This window comes from Marmota marmota, unplaced genomic scaffold (genome assembly GCF_001458135.2).
Source record: "Marmota marmota marmota unplaced genomic scaffold, marMar, whole genome shotgun sequence".
Classification (NCBI taxonomy): Eukaryota; Metazoa; Chordata; class Mammalia; order Rodentia; family Sciuridae; genus Marmota; species Marmota marmota.
In genome coordinates, this window is record NW_026000082.1 from 27,665,379 (window position 1) to 27,681,599 (window position 16,221).

The 16,221-nt window shown below is 33.7% G+C and overlaps 1 protein-coding gene and 1 non-coding gene across 7 annotated transcripts in view; both read right to left on the minus strand.

Moving 5' to 3' along the window:
• Ago3 (argonaute RISC catalytic component 3) overlaps window positions 1-16,221 on the minus strand; it is a 91,629-nt gene that overhangs the window by 28,994 nt on the left and 46,414 nt on the right. For all 6 annotated transcript variants that reach the window (XM_048815754.1, XM_015485273.2, XM_048815757.1 and 3 more), the window contains 4 exons: window positions 7,643-7,777; window positions 2,678-2,765; window positions 2,412-2,559; window positions 1,884-2,003 (listed from right to left, as the gene is read on the minus strand). In XM_048815754.1, the coding sequence (XP_048671711.1) occupies window positions 1,884-2,003; window positions 2,412-2,559; window positions 2,678-2,765; window positions 7,643-7,777 (491 nt within the window). The remainder of the gene's footprint in view (window positions 1-1,883; window positions 2,004-2,411; window positions 2,560-2,677; window positions 2,766-7,642; window positions 7,778-16,221) is intronic.
• LOC125610428 lies at window positions 3,777-3,903 on the minus strand. Its single transcript, XR_007340448.1, has one exon. It is a non-coding gene; the product is annotated as a small nucleolar RNA SNORA40 (small nucleolar RNA).

Below are 16,221 nucleotides of genomic sequence, written 5' to 3' on the forward strand. Positions count from 1 at the left end.
TTCTTAATAATTAATTTTCACAATTATCTTATGGCTTTAAAGTAGGTCTTTTATAATCTGTATTTTACAGAGGATTAAAACTATAGCTTAGTAAAGTTAAATAAGTGAGTAAAGTTAAACGACTAGATGATAAAATCATAATATAATAGTAAGTAAAATAAAAATTTAAGTAAGTGGAAAAAGCAAAACTTCAAACACATGGCTGTTAGGCTCCAAAGTTTTCTCTCTCTCTCTCTTTTTTTCTTTTTGGATACTGGGGATTAATCTCAGAGGTATTCGGCACTGAGCCACATCCCCAGCTCTATTTGTATTTTATTTAGAGACAGGGTCTCACTGAGTTGCTTAGTGCCTCACTTTTGCTGAGGCTGGCTTTGGACTTGTGATCCTCCTGCCTCAGCCTCCCAAGGTGCTGGGATTACAGGCATGTGCCACCGTGCCTAGCCAAAGTCTGTTCTGTTAAGCACTACACAATATTGTCTTTCTGAACAGTTAAGCTGTAATAAATAATTTAGAATTGCTAGTTATTGAGACTTTATAGAAATGTCTCTTAATGGTTTTAAGAAAGCTTTTAAAATCTTATTATAGAATTAGAGAAAATTCTAGGATGAGAACCAGCATGCATTTTCCTAATTAAATGTCACATAATAACTTTTATGCACTCTTTACAAAATTATAAGGAAAAAAATGGTCTTTTTTAAAATTGGCTTACAAAATAAAAGAGCCAGTTCTGAATCACTTTTCTAATAATCTTTAACATTGTTTTTGAAAATGTTACTGAGTTGTTCTGAGGAATATTCGTATTTCCAGATTTTTTTCTTTGCCTAAACAGTTTAAATGGTACTTAAGGGTAGAGTGAGTTAAGGTCCAGCTGGCCTTTTATTTTAAATTTTGCCTATTCTATTAGCTTTATTTATTTTTTTAAAAAATAGACAGGGCCAGGGATGTAGCTTAGTGGTAAAGTACTTGCCTAGCATGTGTGAGGCCCTGTGTTCAATCCCAAGGCCTAACAACTGGACACACACACACAGATAAACTGGGCATTGTCATGCATACCTATAATTTCAGCTACTTAGGAGACTTGAGCAGGAGGACTTTTAAGTTTGAAGCAAGCCTGGGCAACTTAGTGAATAAAATAAAAAAGCCTGGAAGAGGGCTGAGGATGTAGTTCAGTGGCAGAGCTTGTGCCTAGCATGTGGAAGATCCTGGGTTCAACCCCAGCTATCCCCTCCTGCAAATAAGGACAGATAATAGGGCATTTTTTAATATACCTTTATTTTATTTATTTATTTTTATGTGGTGCTGAGTGAGTGTTGAACCCAGTGACTCACATGTGCTAAGGCGAGCACTCTACCTTCAGACCTGTTCCCAACAAGAACAACCCCAGCCCCTAACAGGTCATGTTTTTATTGTGTATAAAATGATAGCTTGATACACACAAACACATACACACATACATTGTGGTACCATCAGTTTTATCAAATGGTAGTGGTAACTCCTCTCTCCTCCTCCACAATGAGACATGTGGAGATACCACATGCTTGAAGCTTTTATTAGACTGTATAGTTGCCAGTCTGATACTGGAAGTGAAACAATCCTAGAATGAGTGTTAAGTATTTCTTTCCCCCACTCTTTTAGGTGGTTTCCAGTTCATTAAATTAAAATATTAGTTTTGGCAGAACTTGTTTCCTGCATCTAGTTAAAGAGTCTAGGGTTAAATAAGAAGGACCTACTAAAGTTTACCACCACCCAAAACATACTCCTAGGTTATTTCATGATACCTTTTAATTCTGATGGCAATAAGATATGGGCTGGTAAGAGTATGCTTTTTTAGAAGCTAATCCTAACATGTTTTAAATTCCCATTTTCTAGGGTTAAGAACTAACCAATCTGCTAATTTCCTCTTGTCTATCTGGTGCAGATCTTGCTGTTGCCTTGATCATAGTTGAAGTCTGATTGTCTGTTAGTTTCTTAATACATCGTTGTCCTGCCACAATATTACAGACCTACAAATAGAAAAAAGTATTATATTAGATAGATGTATAAATATCTTTTTGTTAGTTCTCAGTGCCAATTACATGTAAAATAAAAATTTTAAATCTTCATAATTAAATTGCTTATTTTTAATATCATGTTAAATAAAAAAGTAGCAAACAAAACTACTTTACAATATTATTATAATTTGGTAAAATGTACACAGGATAAAAAGATTGAAAGAAGTATTGGTTAGACTAGAGTGGTAGAATTATAGTTCCCTTTTCTATATTCTTTCATTTAATAAAAACCTAAAATAAAATTTAAGAAGAGTTTAAGTTCCAAAATAGATAGCAGAGTATGAGGTAAGTTACAGGACATAAAAGACCCCAAAAGAATGATGAAGAAGAAGATATTCATGAGCAGCAAAGAGACATTACTTCCAGCGGCAGGTAGGTATGTTTCTGCTCCTGCCCCACTTGCAGACAGGGAAGGTGTGGGTACTTCAACTGAAGAGTGTACTTTTCTCTGAAATACTGAGCTACTGTTCTCTCCACAGTTTGGCCATTTTCTAGCTGTAAGGGAAAGCTGGTGGGGAGGGGAGGGAAAAAAAGGAGATATGAGACTCTTATCCCACTACAAGCCAGCAAAACTTCCAACCTACTACCTAGAGTGAGCTGCCTCTTATCACCACTGCTTTTCTTACGTTTGATGACTGGCAGGCCTTCTTGTTACATTACAAACACGGTATTTCCGTCTCATTGTTCCACAATGAGTCACTTCAACCTTCAGACCTGTTCCCAACAAGAAAAATGCAGGTTACAGAATTGTCACTGTAAAATATTTACATTTATAAAGCCTGTTCACTACTATAAAAACTTAATTCTGAGCAAACAAAATCTGTGATATATATACAATGTGATATTAACATAATTTTATATATAACATTGCTAATAATGGATACTACCATGGTAGACCTAATTTCAAACCTTTTCTCTACCCTATCAAGCTCCACTCATAATAAATAGAATCATAAAAATTTCAAAGCCCAAAGATCAAGGGACAAAGTTCTCCATTAATAAAAGCCCCATTTATAATAAATTCGGATAATTATGCTAGGAAAGAGAAGGAGGAATGAAAGAGGAGGTGCAGTAATTCTCAAGATAGTTTATAACCTTCAAAGTATGTGATATTTAAATTGCCCAATCTTAACATACTGATTGAAGATCAGATTTCCTAAAGCTCAAGAAAGAAGCCCTTTAAAGATGTATAAAGCAAGAAAGAAAAAATGCCAGGCCCTTTAAAAAGAAATGTAACGATCATTTTATTGAAGTATAATATAGTGACACAGTACTTTTACCATATTTGACTAGTAGCAATCAAATGCAACAAAAATAATTCTGAAACCAGGTGATTCCTACCTTCTTATAGAATCAATGACCCCTTAGAGTATCTGATGAAAGCAATAAACTTTCAGAAAAATGTACATACACAAAATTTAGCAATGATTTTAGGCATTCCTGGATCCCTGCAGTCTACCTACAACTGGGTGGGGGTTGGGGGGTATTCAAGGATCCAAGGCCAACTCTAGAAAGTAAAGAAATGGGCTTTAAACTCATCAGCTGAAAGTCTTTGCGGTGAATTTAAAAAAAAATTTTTTAGTTGTAGATGAACACAATATCTTTATTTTATTTATTTATTTTTATGTAGTGCTGAGGATTGAATCCAGTGCCTCACGCATGCTAGGCAAGAGCTCTACCACTGAGCTACAACCGCAGCCCCAAATTTTATTTTTTACGTATCTTAATATTTCTTCCTGCATCTATCAAAACTCATACTGAACAACGAGTTCTGAGTCTCAAAAGAAGATTTATTTTTTGCATCTGTCTATAAGTCTTTGTTTCTTTGAGATGAATGTTCTTAACTAGTGCTGTCAATTAGAATTTTCTGAGATGATGCAATATTTTACATCTGTGCTTAATATGGTAATCATTAGTAACGTGTTACTAACCACATAAAATGTGGCTTGTGTTGCCTGAAAAACTGCAATTTTAATTTTATTTAATTATAATTAATTTAAATTTAAATAGATATACCTCACTAGTGGCTACCATATTGGCCAGTCAAGTTCTGGAGCCATCAAGAGGAAAGTTAGGGGCTGGGGATGTGGCTCAAGCGGTGGCGCGCTCGCCTGGCATGCGTGCGGCCCGGGTTCGATCCTCAGCACCACATACAAACAAAGATGTTGTGTCCGCCAAAAACTAAAAAATAAATATTAAAAATTCTCTCTCTCTCTCTCTCCCCCTCTCTCTCTCCCCCTCTCTCTTTAAAAAAAAAAAAAAAAAGAGGAAAGTTAACAAACAAGACATGTAGTGGCCATTGGTTACAGATAAGCAACTCCATTTCTAAAGTTTGGCTTAGATTCCAGGGACAAAATCTAAAAAGGGGTAGATGGAGGACAATTTTTAGATTCCAGACAGAATTCTTGGTTATTCCTTTTTGTATTATTTCTCTTTTATATTTGTAGTTCCTATAGTGCAGTGGTTCTTAACTGAAGGCGATTTTGCCCCCCATCCCCAAAGAACATTTGGCAATGTCTGGAGACTTTTTTTGGGGGGGCAGGGTGCGATGGGGACCAAAAGATGCAACTTGGCAAGCATTCTACTACTGAGTCACATTCATTCCCTAGGGAGACGTAAAAAAAATTTAGGGGGGATATTTTGGGATTTAACCCAGGGGTACTTACCACTGAGCTACATCCCAGCCCTTCTTATCTTTTATTTTGAGCCAGGGTCTCACTAACGTTTTTAGGTCCTTTGCCAAGTTGCTGAGTCTGACTTTGATCCTCCTGCCTCAGCCTCCTGATTACAGGTATATGCTACCATGCCCAGCTAAAGGAGACATTTTTGACTAGTATAAACTGGAAGTGCTATTGGCAACTAGTGAGTAGTTTGATATTTGGGATACTCCTAAATATCTTACAATGTACAGAACACCACCTCCCATCCCAAAAAAGAATTATCCAGCCCACAATGTCAATAGAGACAAGTTTGAGAAACCCTGCTACAATATAATTTATTTTCTTACTAACTATAGCACCAAATATAAAGTTCACTCATATTAAGTAATATTTTCTTCTGACAGGAACACAAATTAATATGTTAAATGGACACAGTGTTCCTGTACCAGATTGGTATGGATTTTTCTTGAAAAATACTCCTAAATGTATCTGTGAGAAGTACTTTTTCATTATAGCTACCTTTACAAAACTAAAAGTTCTGATCAGTTACAGAATTTCCTAGGCATTATGTTATAAAGGAGACTACAAAATACAAGGGAAAGCCTTATGAGAAGGAAATATCAATACAACAAACTAAGCAAGATATAACAATATATTTAGGGGAAAAACACCAGAAAAGTTTAAAACAAATTTCAGTTATTTTCACTGCATAGCAATTTGTTTTTGTCTTTCCCCTGAATTAAAAAAAATATTAATAACATTCTACATACCTACCATAAAAGCTTTTACCAAAAGTAAAATGGTACTTTCAAATACATATGGCAGTTTTACCATACATTTTTCTCAATATTTCTACTGTTTACTATGAATTATTGGGCAAAAACCAAACAAACAAACAAAAAAACCCCCTAAGTTATTATCAAACATTTGGGGAGAAATTCAACAGGAATAAAATGAATATGCTAAAAATATTCATTATAGTACAGTTTGTATCAATATTTAACAGCTACCATCAAATCCTCATGCCAACTAAAAATTAAATCCAAATAGCAGAGAACATAAAACTCTTGACTCTTGACTTAGTAGGGTAACAATACGTCATATACTTAAAAGAGCCTTATAAAAAAAAAAAGCCTTCTTCATTTTGGAGAAAAAAAAATCATTGGTTTGTCAGTCAGATTCAGCCCAGACTGTTTTTACCCCAGATCTAGGATCATAGGTACCTAAGAATTAGAACAAAATCCAGAGGGCTAGCAAAAAGGTGCAATTTAAAAAAATGGACTAGATAATTCTCTGCCCAGGCCCCCCCCCAAACCCTCCATCCAACAAAAAAAATTCTTTTGGCTTTAATAAATATTTAACCTATAAACTTGGCTTTACCTTCACTATAACATCAACTTTATAATGCTTTCTAGTCATTTTTTCAGTCATTTCTTTGGGCCCCTGAGCAGTTGAAGTTAAGATCGAGTCCATGCTCTCCGGGCAGCAGTTGAATCCTTGTTCTGTACAGATCTTGTATTTTCTGTGATAGAGTGGTGATATGAGTTGATTGCATAGTTACCGCAAAATAATGTAAGTGACTTCATGATATCAGAGGTGGTAACTAAGCAGCAACTCCACTGGAAACCATGGCATTTAGATGATCACATATATAATGGCAGGTAATGCACTAACCTCCTGACAAGGCTAACTGCAGTTAATACAGATTATGAAAGGACAATGGTATGGTTACAAAACAGTTATATTTAACAGTTTCTTATTTCAGCACTTAAATAATTTGAGAAAAATGGATGCTTATTTTCAAAGCAGGAAGAATTTTCCTTTTAATGTTTTATTGCAATGACTATCTTTTTCCTGGTTACTGAATGGCAAAGAATGAATGATTACTGGAGCAAGCAGGATGTATTCAGCTACTCTAATTGATTTGGGGAACTGAAAGATGTTCAGTGAATAAACTTGAATGCTTCATTCAAACCACAAGCTGAAAATTATCTGCAACAAATAGGTACAATCTTAAAAACAATATCATTATTTCTGGCTATTTAAGATGCACATTTAATATAAATAGAATTTATGCTACTCATTCTGATTATAAAATAATTTTTCTTCATGTCTAAATAATAAACTAAATACAGTGGAGTCATATCTTACATAAGGATTTGGTTCTAAAGTTATGAGCAAGGCAAGAATTGTACATAATCAAAATTATTCTTAAAAACCCCTTAAATTTCTGATAAAGTACAGCATATATGGGTTTGAACACAAAATGTATACACATATCTAAACATATTTAGAACGGTACACATATGAAGAGCAAATATATAACTTTAATGATAATCTAAGATTTATATATAAATCTTAGATTATCATTAAAGTTATATATTTTTTTTCTTCTTGTGAGATCAAATAGAGATAAATTTATGTAAGTTAAATGTATATACAATATAACGCCACTGTATAAATTTTAGCTACTCAGTAAAATAGGCAAGCAACAGTTAGCTCTGTAATGTACATTAAATAGCTAAGTTACAACTGTAGAACAACACATGAAATAGGCTAGCCCCTTATTCATAAATTTTCAAAGGAATGAAATTAAAATTATTAAAAAAATAAGGAAGTCAATATATTAGAATATGTTCAAATAATGATTTTAGCAATATTATAGAAGCACTTTCTCATGAGACAGTATTATCCCTTTCAGATAGTAAGGCTAAGTATTAACAAATTAGCTGGTATCTATACTAGTTGCATTACTTGGAATATTTTTCATTCAAACACTACCTAAGATAAACTTAATTCAACATTGTATAATTTATGTATATTTTTACTGCTGTTATGTAAATAGATTTTAATTATAAAAAAACATTTCAATAAAGGCTGGCATAACCATACATTTTATAGTCAAGTTGTTCTAAGTGCTAATGAATTCACCTTTTATCTCTTTGGTGAATTTTACCCGGTGAGAATCAGTCAGAGGTCTTGGTTGTTCATCAATATTGTGAATATCAAGAACTTCACACATGAACTGAATTACAGGTTGTGCTTTGTAGAAGGCAGTGGCAGAAACTAAGGGAAAAAAAAAAACACAAATAGTACAAATTAATGTTTCCCTAAAAAATTCAGAAACTTTACCTTAAGCTCTAGGCTAATTAACTATCTGCAGAGTTAAAAATGATCACTTTTGCACATATATTTGTGTGTATATGAATGTGTATATAAATATGTAGATATACGGTTATTACATGCTATAAAGGCACTAGAGATATGATGAAACATATGAGCTACATATTATCACGTTATTTCCTATTCAAAAAACATGATGTTAGCTGGGCATAGTGGTTCACGTCTGTAATCCCACTGTCTCAGGAGGCTAAGGCAGGAGGAGGATCCATAGTGAGTTCAAAGCCAGTCTCAGCAAAAGTGAGGTGCTAAGCAACTCAGTGAGAACCTGTCTCTAAATAAAATACAAAACAGGGCTGTGGATGTGGCTCAGTGGCCAAGTGCCCCTGAGTTCAATACCTAGTACAAAACAAACAAACAAACAAACATGCTGTTGGTTGAACTAAGTGTAAACTTTATATATACATACACATAATAGTTTATAACTGATCATTATTTTTACTGATGTTACATAGATTTTAATTATAAAAACATTTCAATAAAAGGTTGATCTATCCATGTATTTTATAGTTAAGTTGTTCTAAATGCTAATAAATTCACCTTTTATCTCTTTGGTGAATTTTACCAGATATAAAGCTTCCTGAATCTGAACAAAGTCATTTATGTAAATTCAATTTCACTTAATAGGAAGTCCTGGCTAGCATAGTAAAGCAAGTTAATAGAAATAAAAGGTAAACTATTTTACATATAAAAATTTCTGCAAATAAGCAGCTTCAGTTTGACCTCTATGGCACGAGAACAAAAAGGCCATATACTATAGCTTTTATAAACTATTATTTCATCATAGATCACTGAATCATTCCATTCTTTAATTCATGTACAGAGAAGTGTGTAAGGCATGAGACAAAGTCTATATTGAGGCAAAATCTGTATTGAACAAAGGTCTTTATGTTCTTTGGCATAAACAAGGTAGTTTATTCTTTCTTTTTTTCTGGTAGTACTGAGTGAATCCAGGGGTGCTCTGCCACTGAGTTATTACCTTTAGTCCTTTTAATTTTGAAACAGACTCGCTAAGTTGCCCAGGCTGGTCTTAAATTTGTGATATTATTACTGCCCCAACCTCCTGAGTTACAATTGATTACAAGTGTGTGCTACCATACCATGCTTTCTTTCTTTCTTTTCTTTTTTATGTGGTGCTGAGAATCAAACCCAGTGCTTTGCATATGCTAGGCAAGCACTCTATCATTCAGTCACCACCTCAGCTCTATCATGGTATTTCTTAGACAAAAAATTTCTATGCCATCCTACACTGTTTATTCTAGTGAATTTCCCATTTTATAATGATTAAAGAAGACAGTGGCCTTAAATTCAAGCTATAGACACAAAGGGGTATCTGCCTGATATTATTACAACATTCAACCAACATGATTTCTTAACCTTGGGTTTTGAAACTAGAACAGCTTCACCAATGGTTAGACCACCATCACTCATTTCTTAAATACTGATGATTTTTATGATGCTATAAAGGCACTAGGAATACAATGAAAAGTAAAACTGAAAGAGACAATAAGCTACATGCTACCATGATACATATTACTCAAAAAACACGCTCATAGGGCTGGGGTTGTGGCTCAGCAGTAGAGTGCTTGCCTAGCACATGTGAGACAGTGGTCTGATTCTCAGCACCACATAAAAATAAATAAATAAAGATACTATGTCCATCTACAACTAAAAAAACAGTCATTTATATAAATTATACTTAAAAGGATGGACTTAAAAGGATGGACTGAAATCAGTGAATACACTTTAAAATATATGTATGTATTTTTTAAAAATAAAGGTTTTATGTCCAACTATAACACACACACACACACACACATTAAAAAAAAACATGCCCATGCTGGGTGTGGCAGTGCATGTCTGTAATCCCAGCTATTCATGAGACCGAGGCAGGAGGATTGCAATTTTGAGGCCAGTTTTAGCACCTTAGTGGGATCCTGTCTCCAAAAACAAAAACAAAATAAAACAAAACAAATACAAACATGCTCAAAAGAGCTGGGGATGTAGCTCCATGGCAGAGCGCTTGCCTAGCATGCACAAGGCCCTGGATTCAATCCCCAGTACTGTAAAAAACAAACAAACAAACAAACAAATATGCCCAGGGCTGCAGTGTGGCCCAGTGGTATAGCGTTTACCTAGCATGTGTGAGGCATTGGGTTCAATCCACATAAAAATAAATAAAATAAAGGTATTGTATTCATCTATAACCAAAAAATAAAAAATAAAATAACATCCCCATGGTTTGTTGAGATAAGTGAGTACTTTTTATGTAGTGCTCTTTTCTTCCTCTCCCTAGTTTAAGATTAAATGTCTTCTATAAAATGTCCCTTACCTTTGGAAGCATATTTATAAAACAGTAATTTTCTCAGGCTATTTGTAGGTTGGTGAGGTTGTGGTTATTTTTTAATTTTATCAAGAAATTTTTATCTTTAAATATTATTTTTTTATAGTATGCACATATTATTTTTCCTTTTCTTTTTCTTCTTTTTTTGGTACTGGGTATTGAACTCAGGAATACTTGACCACTGAGCCACATTTCTCAGTCCTATTTTGTACTCTATTTAGAGACAGGGTCACACTGAGTTGCTTAATAACTTGCTTTTGTTGAGGGTGGCTTTGAACTTGCAATCCTCCTGCCTCAGCCTCCAGAGCCACTGGGATTACAGGTGTGTGCCACCACACCTGGCTATTTTTCCTTTCTTTACCACAGAAATATATGGTTTCATCATAAAAACTTTAATCAATATAGAGATGTACATAGTTAAGACTCTCCCCAGACTGAACCTTCTTCCTGTAAGAATCTAATTTATTAGATATGTATACATTTTCTCCTTTTGATATACACTTATAAAGATAAAAATGTAAATACAATTTTTAGGTGATATCAGGTGATAAATTCTCTAAGCTCATTATTTCATTAAAAAGTTTACAATAATATGTCTTAGAGACCTTTTTATGTCAGTATTTTGTTGTTGTTTTTTTGGTACTGAGGATTGAACTTAGGGACACTCTACCACCGAGCTACATCCTCAGCCTTTTTGGGTCTCATTAAGTTGCAGAAGCTGGCCTCAAATTTATGATCCTCCTGCCTCAGCCTGCAGAGTATCTGAGCCAGGCACGGTGGCTCACACCTGTAATCCCAGCAATTTGGGAGACAGAGGCAGGAGGATTATAAATTTCAGGTAAGACTCAGCAATTGCTCTTTATAAAAGGATGGACTGAAATTAGTGAATACACTTTTGAATTAGGAGTGAATTTCAATAAACAAAGGTCTGTTTCTGTTCTGCTTGGTTGAATTTTAACATTTAATAAAGCTACACATATATGCATTATATTCCTTCTTTTGCTTCCCCACATTAGTTAATTTTTACTGAAAATTAAAAATCTGTTTAGATTTTTAAAAATATATTCATTATACCATATTAACATATTAAAGAAAATGTTGATGATAATGTTCCTAAGAAAGCATTTGATAAAATCCAGCACTGGAGCAAATATTCTTACTATACTAAGACCAGAAGGGAACTTCCCTTAATCTGATCAAACTTATCTACCAAAACTTTATGGTAAACTCAACTTCATTTAATAGAAAATCTTGGATAGCACAGTAAAGCAAATTAAGAGAAATAAAAGGTACAAAGGTTTTGGAAAGGGAAAAACAAAACCATTATACTTCATAATATGACTGCCTATATAGAAAAACACAAGTCTACAGATAAATTACAGAATTACCGATAGTTCAGAAATGTTGCTCTATTTATGATTAACATACAAAGTTAAATTATATTTATATACCTTAGCAACTAATTTAACATGCAGTTTTAAAAAGATACTACTTATAATCACAACAAAAAATTTTAAAAGGTGTTTTTGGAATAAAGTCTAAAGCAAAAGATGTGTAAGACCTGTAGAAGGTATCTTATTTTTGGAAGATTTTATAGATGATCTAAATAAATAGAGTAATATAGCTTATTCATGTAAATTATCTCCAAATTGATGGGCAAATTCATAGGAATTTAATTCTAATAGGACTGAACATATGCAATAGGATGCAACCCCTTCTGCCCACCATTCATCAAGATTTGTTATAATTCTTCCAATCAAGAAATTGTGAGGATACACACAGAGACTAGCAGAAGAGACTTAAAAGCCTACCACATACTATATGCAAAACCAAACATACATTCAAAGAACTAAATATGAAGAGGAAAACAAATATTTGTTGAAAATGTAGCTTTATGATCTTGCCAGGTGCAGTGGCGCATGCCTATAATCCAGCTCAGGAGGCTGAGACAGGAGGATCAGGAGTTCAAAGCCAACCTCAGCAATGGAAAGGTGCTAAGCAACTCAGTGAGACCCTGTCTCTAAATAAAATACAAAATAGGGCTGGGGATGTGGCTCAGTGGTTAAGTGCCCCTGGGTTCAATCCCTGGTACAAAAAAACAAAAACAACAACAACAAAAATAAACAAAACAAAACAAAAAACCCCAAAAAACAACAACAAAAAAACTTTATGATCTTGGAAGTAAAGAATAATTTCTTAAACAAGATTAAGAAACAAGCTAGGCATGTTGACGTGTCTATTTAATCCCAGCAATTTAGAAGGCTGAAGCAGAAGGATTTTTAAGTTCAAGGCCCGTCTGGTCAATTTAGTGAGATACTGACCTAAAATAAATAAAAGGGCTGGGGATGTAGCTCAGTGGTATATAGGATCCCTTGGTTCATTCCCCAGTACCAAAACAATACAAGACAAACAAACAAATAAAACCCCAAAATGACAAACCATGAAAACTGTAAGAAAAAAGACACCAATAAACAAAACTTAGAAAAACAAAGAGATTAGTAGAGAATATGTATAACAAATTATTACAATCTAGACTACATAAAGAGTTCCTATAAATCAAAACACAAGAATAAAAATGGCAAAGGATATTACTAGACATTTCATAGAAGGGAAAAATCTAACTGGCAAAACCCATAAAGTATCACTAATTATCTGATTTGCAATTAAGGAAATGCAGATAAGAACAACAACAAGCTACCAACCAAGGTGAGTAAAAAGTGTCAAGCAAATTAGCAAGACTGATTTCATACCAATAAAGATTTATAAAAAATTTCAAGGCTGGTAATATAAGCTGAAAAGTCAATTGAAGAATGAAAACTCTTAGACTGTAGAATATAAACTGCTACAAACACTTAGGAGAGCTAATGATAATATATAAAAATTGGAAAATGTGAATAAATTTTCACTCTAGAAATTCCATTCTATTGGTATATATATACGCTCGAGAAATTTCAATCTACAAAAGAGGCATAAAGCTGGGCACAGTAGGGCATGCCTGTAGTCCAAGCAACTCAGGAAACTGAGGCAGGAAGATCAAAAGTTTGAGGCCAGACTCAGTAACATGGGGAGAACCTATTTCAAAATAAAACATAAAAAGGGCTGGGGTATAGTTCAGTGGTAAAGCATTTCTGGGTTCAATTCCCAGTGCCAAAAAAAAAAAAAAAGTTATTATATAGCATGGTGAGAGTAAAAAGAATAAATTCAAATATCCATCAACACCATAAATAAATTGTATTATAAATTTATATGTATGTAGTATAAGTTAGTGAGAAGGCATTAGATAAATAAAAGTTGAGAAAGTACAAATATTGAGAGGAGTTGGGGGAAAATGAGAAATTATTAGATTGCCAGTCTTGAGATAAATAAAATAAAAAACCTGGGAAAGAAAATTCACCAAAATGGACTAGATATCCAGAATGCTACTTTCATAGTTGTTTAATTCATGAATGTAGAGTTTCTCCAAATTTAAGGACATTTTCATTTTATTAAGGTTTTATAATCTAAAAGTCATGTGTCTTTTCTTGAATTTACTCATAAATAATCACGAAAACTTTGTTCTGTTGGAAACCTATTTATTTTTCATTTATCAACTATTGCATGTTTGTTCTTTCTTTATATTTATTTATTCATTTTGGTGCTGGGGATTAAACCCAGGGCCTCATACATATTAAGCACATGCTCTACATCACTGAGGTATATCTCTAGCCTTTGTTTATTTTTTAACTAAGTTTCTATTTTGATGGGTATCAGTGTTAGAATAATGAAAAAGGATAGATTTGGAAATCAAAAAGACTTATCAATACTTATTAGACTTTATTCATCTGTTGTGGAGGGTACAAAAAGGAAAAAAAAAAAACCCTATTTCTCAGAGCATTGGGATGAATCAATGCAAGGTACCTACTTGTGCCAGAAATGATAGCAAGTTTATAGAGCTGCTTTCTATTAAAAAAAAAAAAAAAGTTTTCCCAGGGTGGCCTTGAACTTGTGATCCTCCTCCCTCAGCCTCCCAAATAGCTGGGATTATTAGTGTGCACTACTGTGCTGGCTCTTTTCTCATTTTTTTAAAATGTTTTTTTAGTTGTATATAAATATAATATTTTTATTTATTTATTTTTATATGGTGTTGAGGATCAAACCCAGTGTCTTACATGTGCTAGGTAAGTGCTCTTCCACTGAGCCACAACCCCAGCTCCTTTTCTCATTTTTGAAGAACTCTTTACTCATGTCATAGGTTCACCAGTCCACTGACATCTTAATTCCAGGCAGAACCATACTGGCAATATAAGCTAACTCCTTGAAGAGGCTGTATAAAAAAATGTTCCATCAAAATGAGATTAGGATTACTTTTCACAATGTCAAAACTAAAATTTTCTCTCTTAAGATACAACAGGAGATAACATGTGAAAAAAGAAATAATAAATATTTGCCATGTTTAAAATGAATAGTAGTAGGGGGCTAGGGTTGTGGCTCAGTAGTAGAGTGCTTGCCTAGTATGTGTGAGGCACTGGGTTCAATTCTCAGCAGCGCATATGTTAAACATCTCTATATTTCCTATATCATCTAGCAAAATATATGGATGCTCAGGAATATTTATTCATTGATAGGTTAAAGATTGCTTTATCTATATATCTATCTATCTATCTACCTACCTATCTATCTATTTTGGTACTAGGGATTGAACCCACGCCTTGTGCATGCTAGGCAAGTACTCTACCAACTAAGCTTTATTCCCAGCCCTGCTCTATTTTTTTTAATGTAAAATACCACCTATTTACCTAAGGGCCTAAAACATAAATGTGTCTCTTAGCAAATTTTATAAAGTAAATATCCATGTAACCACCATTTAGATTAAGAACTATTACCAGTATCCCAGAAATCTCTTCTCTAATCCCTTCCCTAACCTTTCTCTCCGCTAAAGGTAATCGAAATTCTGTCTTCTACAGTAGTGATTTCCAATCTTTATGGATTTATAAAATAAATACATATCCCTAAATACTATTTTAGTTTTCCTTGTTTTTGAATTTTATGGAAACATAATGCATGTGACCTTTTTGAGACTTTCACTTAAGATTGTTTCTAAGTTTGCCATATTAATTCAATGTAATTAGTTTCTTCATTTTCACTGGTGCATAACTCTATTGAAGAAATATACAATTTATCCACTCTGCTGGTAGACATTTGTGTTGGTAACTTTCTTTGGCTACTATGAACGATGATAGAACATCTTTGTATGTTATACACAAATTCCTCTACAATAGGCTATACCCAGGAGTAAACTGCTGGGGTAAGAGGGATGTGTGTCTAAATTTCTTAGACAATGACTAATTTTCACAGTGGTGTTAACAACTGACCCTGTCACAGTTTGTAATAGTCACTGCTGTGCCAAATTCTCTTCAACTGTTAGCACTGTCAGACTTGAATTTTAACTATTTTGATAGGTTAGTGATATCTCATTTTTGAAAAAAAAATTTTGAAATATACCTTATATACAATAAACTTATATACCATAAAGTGCAAACTTCAATGATCTCAATAAATATATACATCTATGCTGTTACCTCCTCTCCAATTAAGAAAGAACGTTTCCATCACCCCCAGAGAACACTCCCCTTTGTAAAAAGGTCTTTCCTATCTGTCTCATGCAACAACTCATCTGATTTCTTTCATAAACAATTGGTTCAGAATTCCATATAAATGGTGGCTGTGGTTGGAGCTCAGTGGTAGAATGCTGGTCGGGCATGTGTGAGGCACTGGGTTCAATTCTCAGCACCACATATAAATGAATAAATTAAAATAAAGAATTCCATATACTCTACAGGTTATTTTGCATTTGGCTTCTGTTGTACATCTTAATTGAGATTTATTCATACTGTTTTATGAATTACATTTGCTTTAATCACTGGGTAGTACTTCATTAGAACAAATAGATCACAATTTCTTTCCTCCATTCACTACTTTTTTTTGGGGGGTGGGTACTGGAGATTGA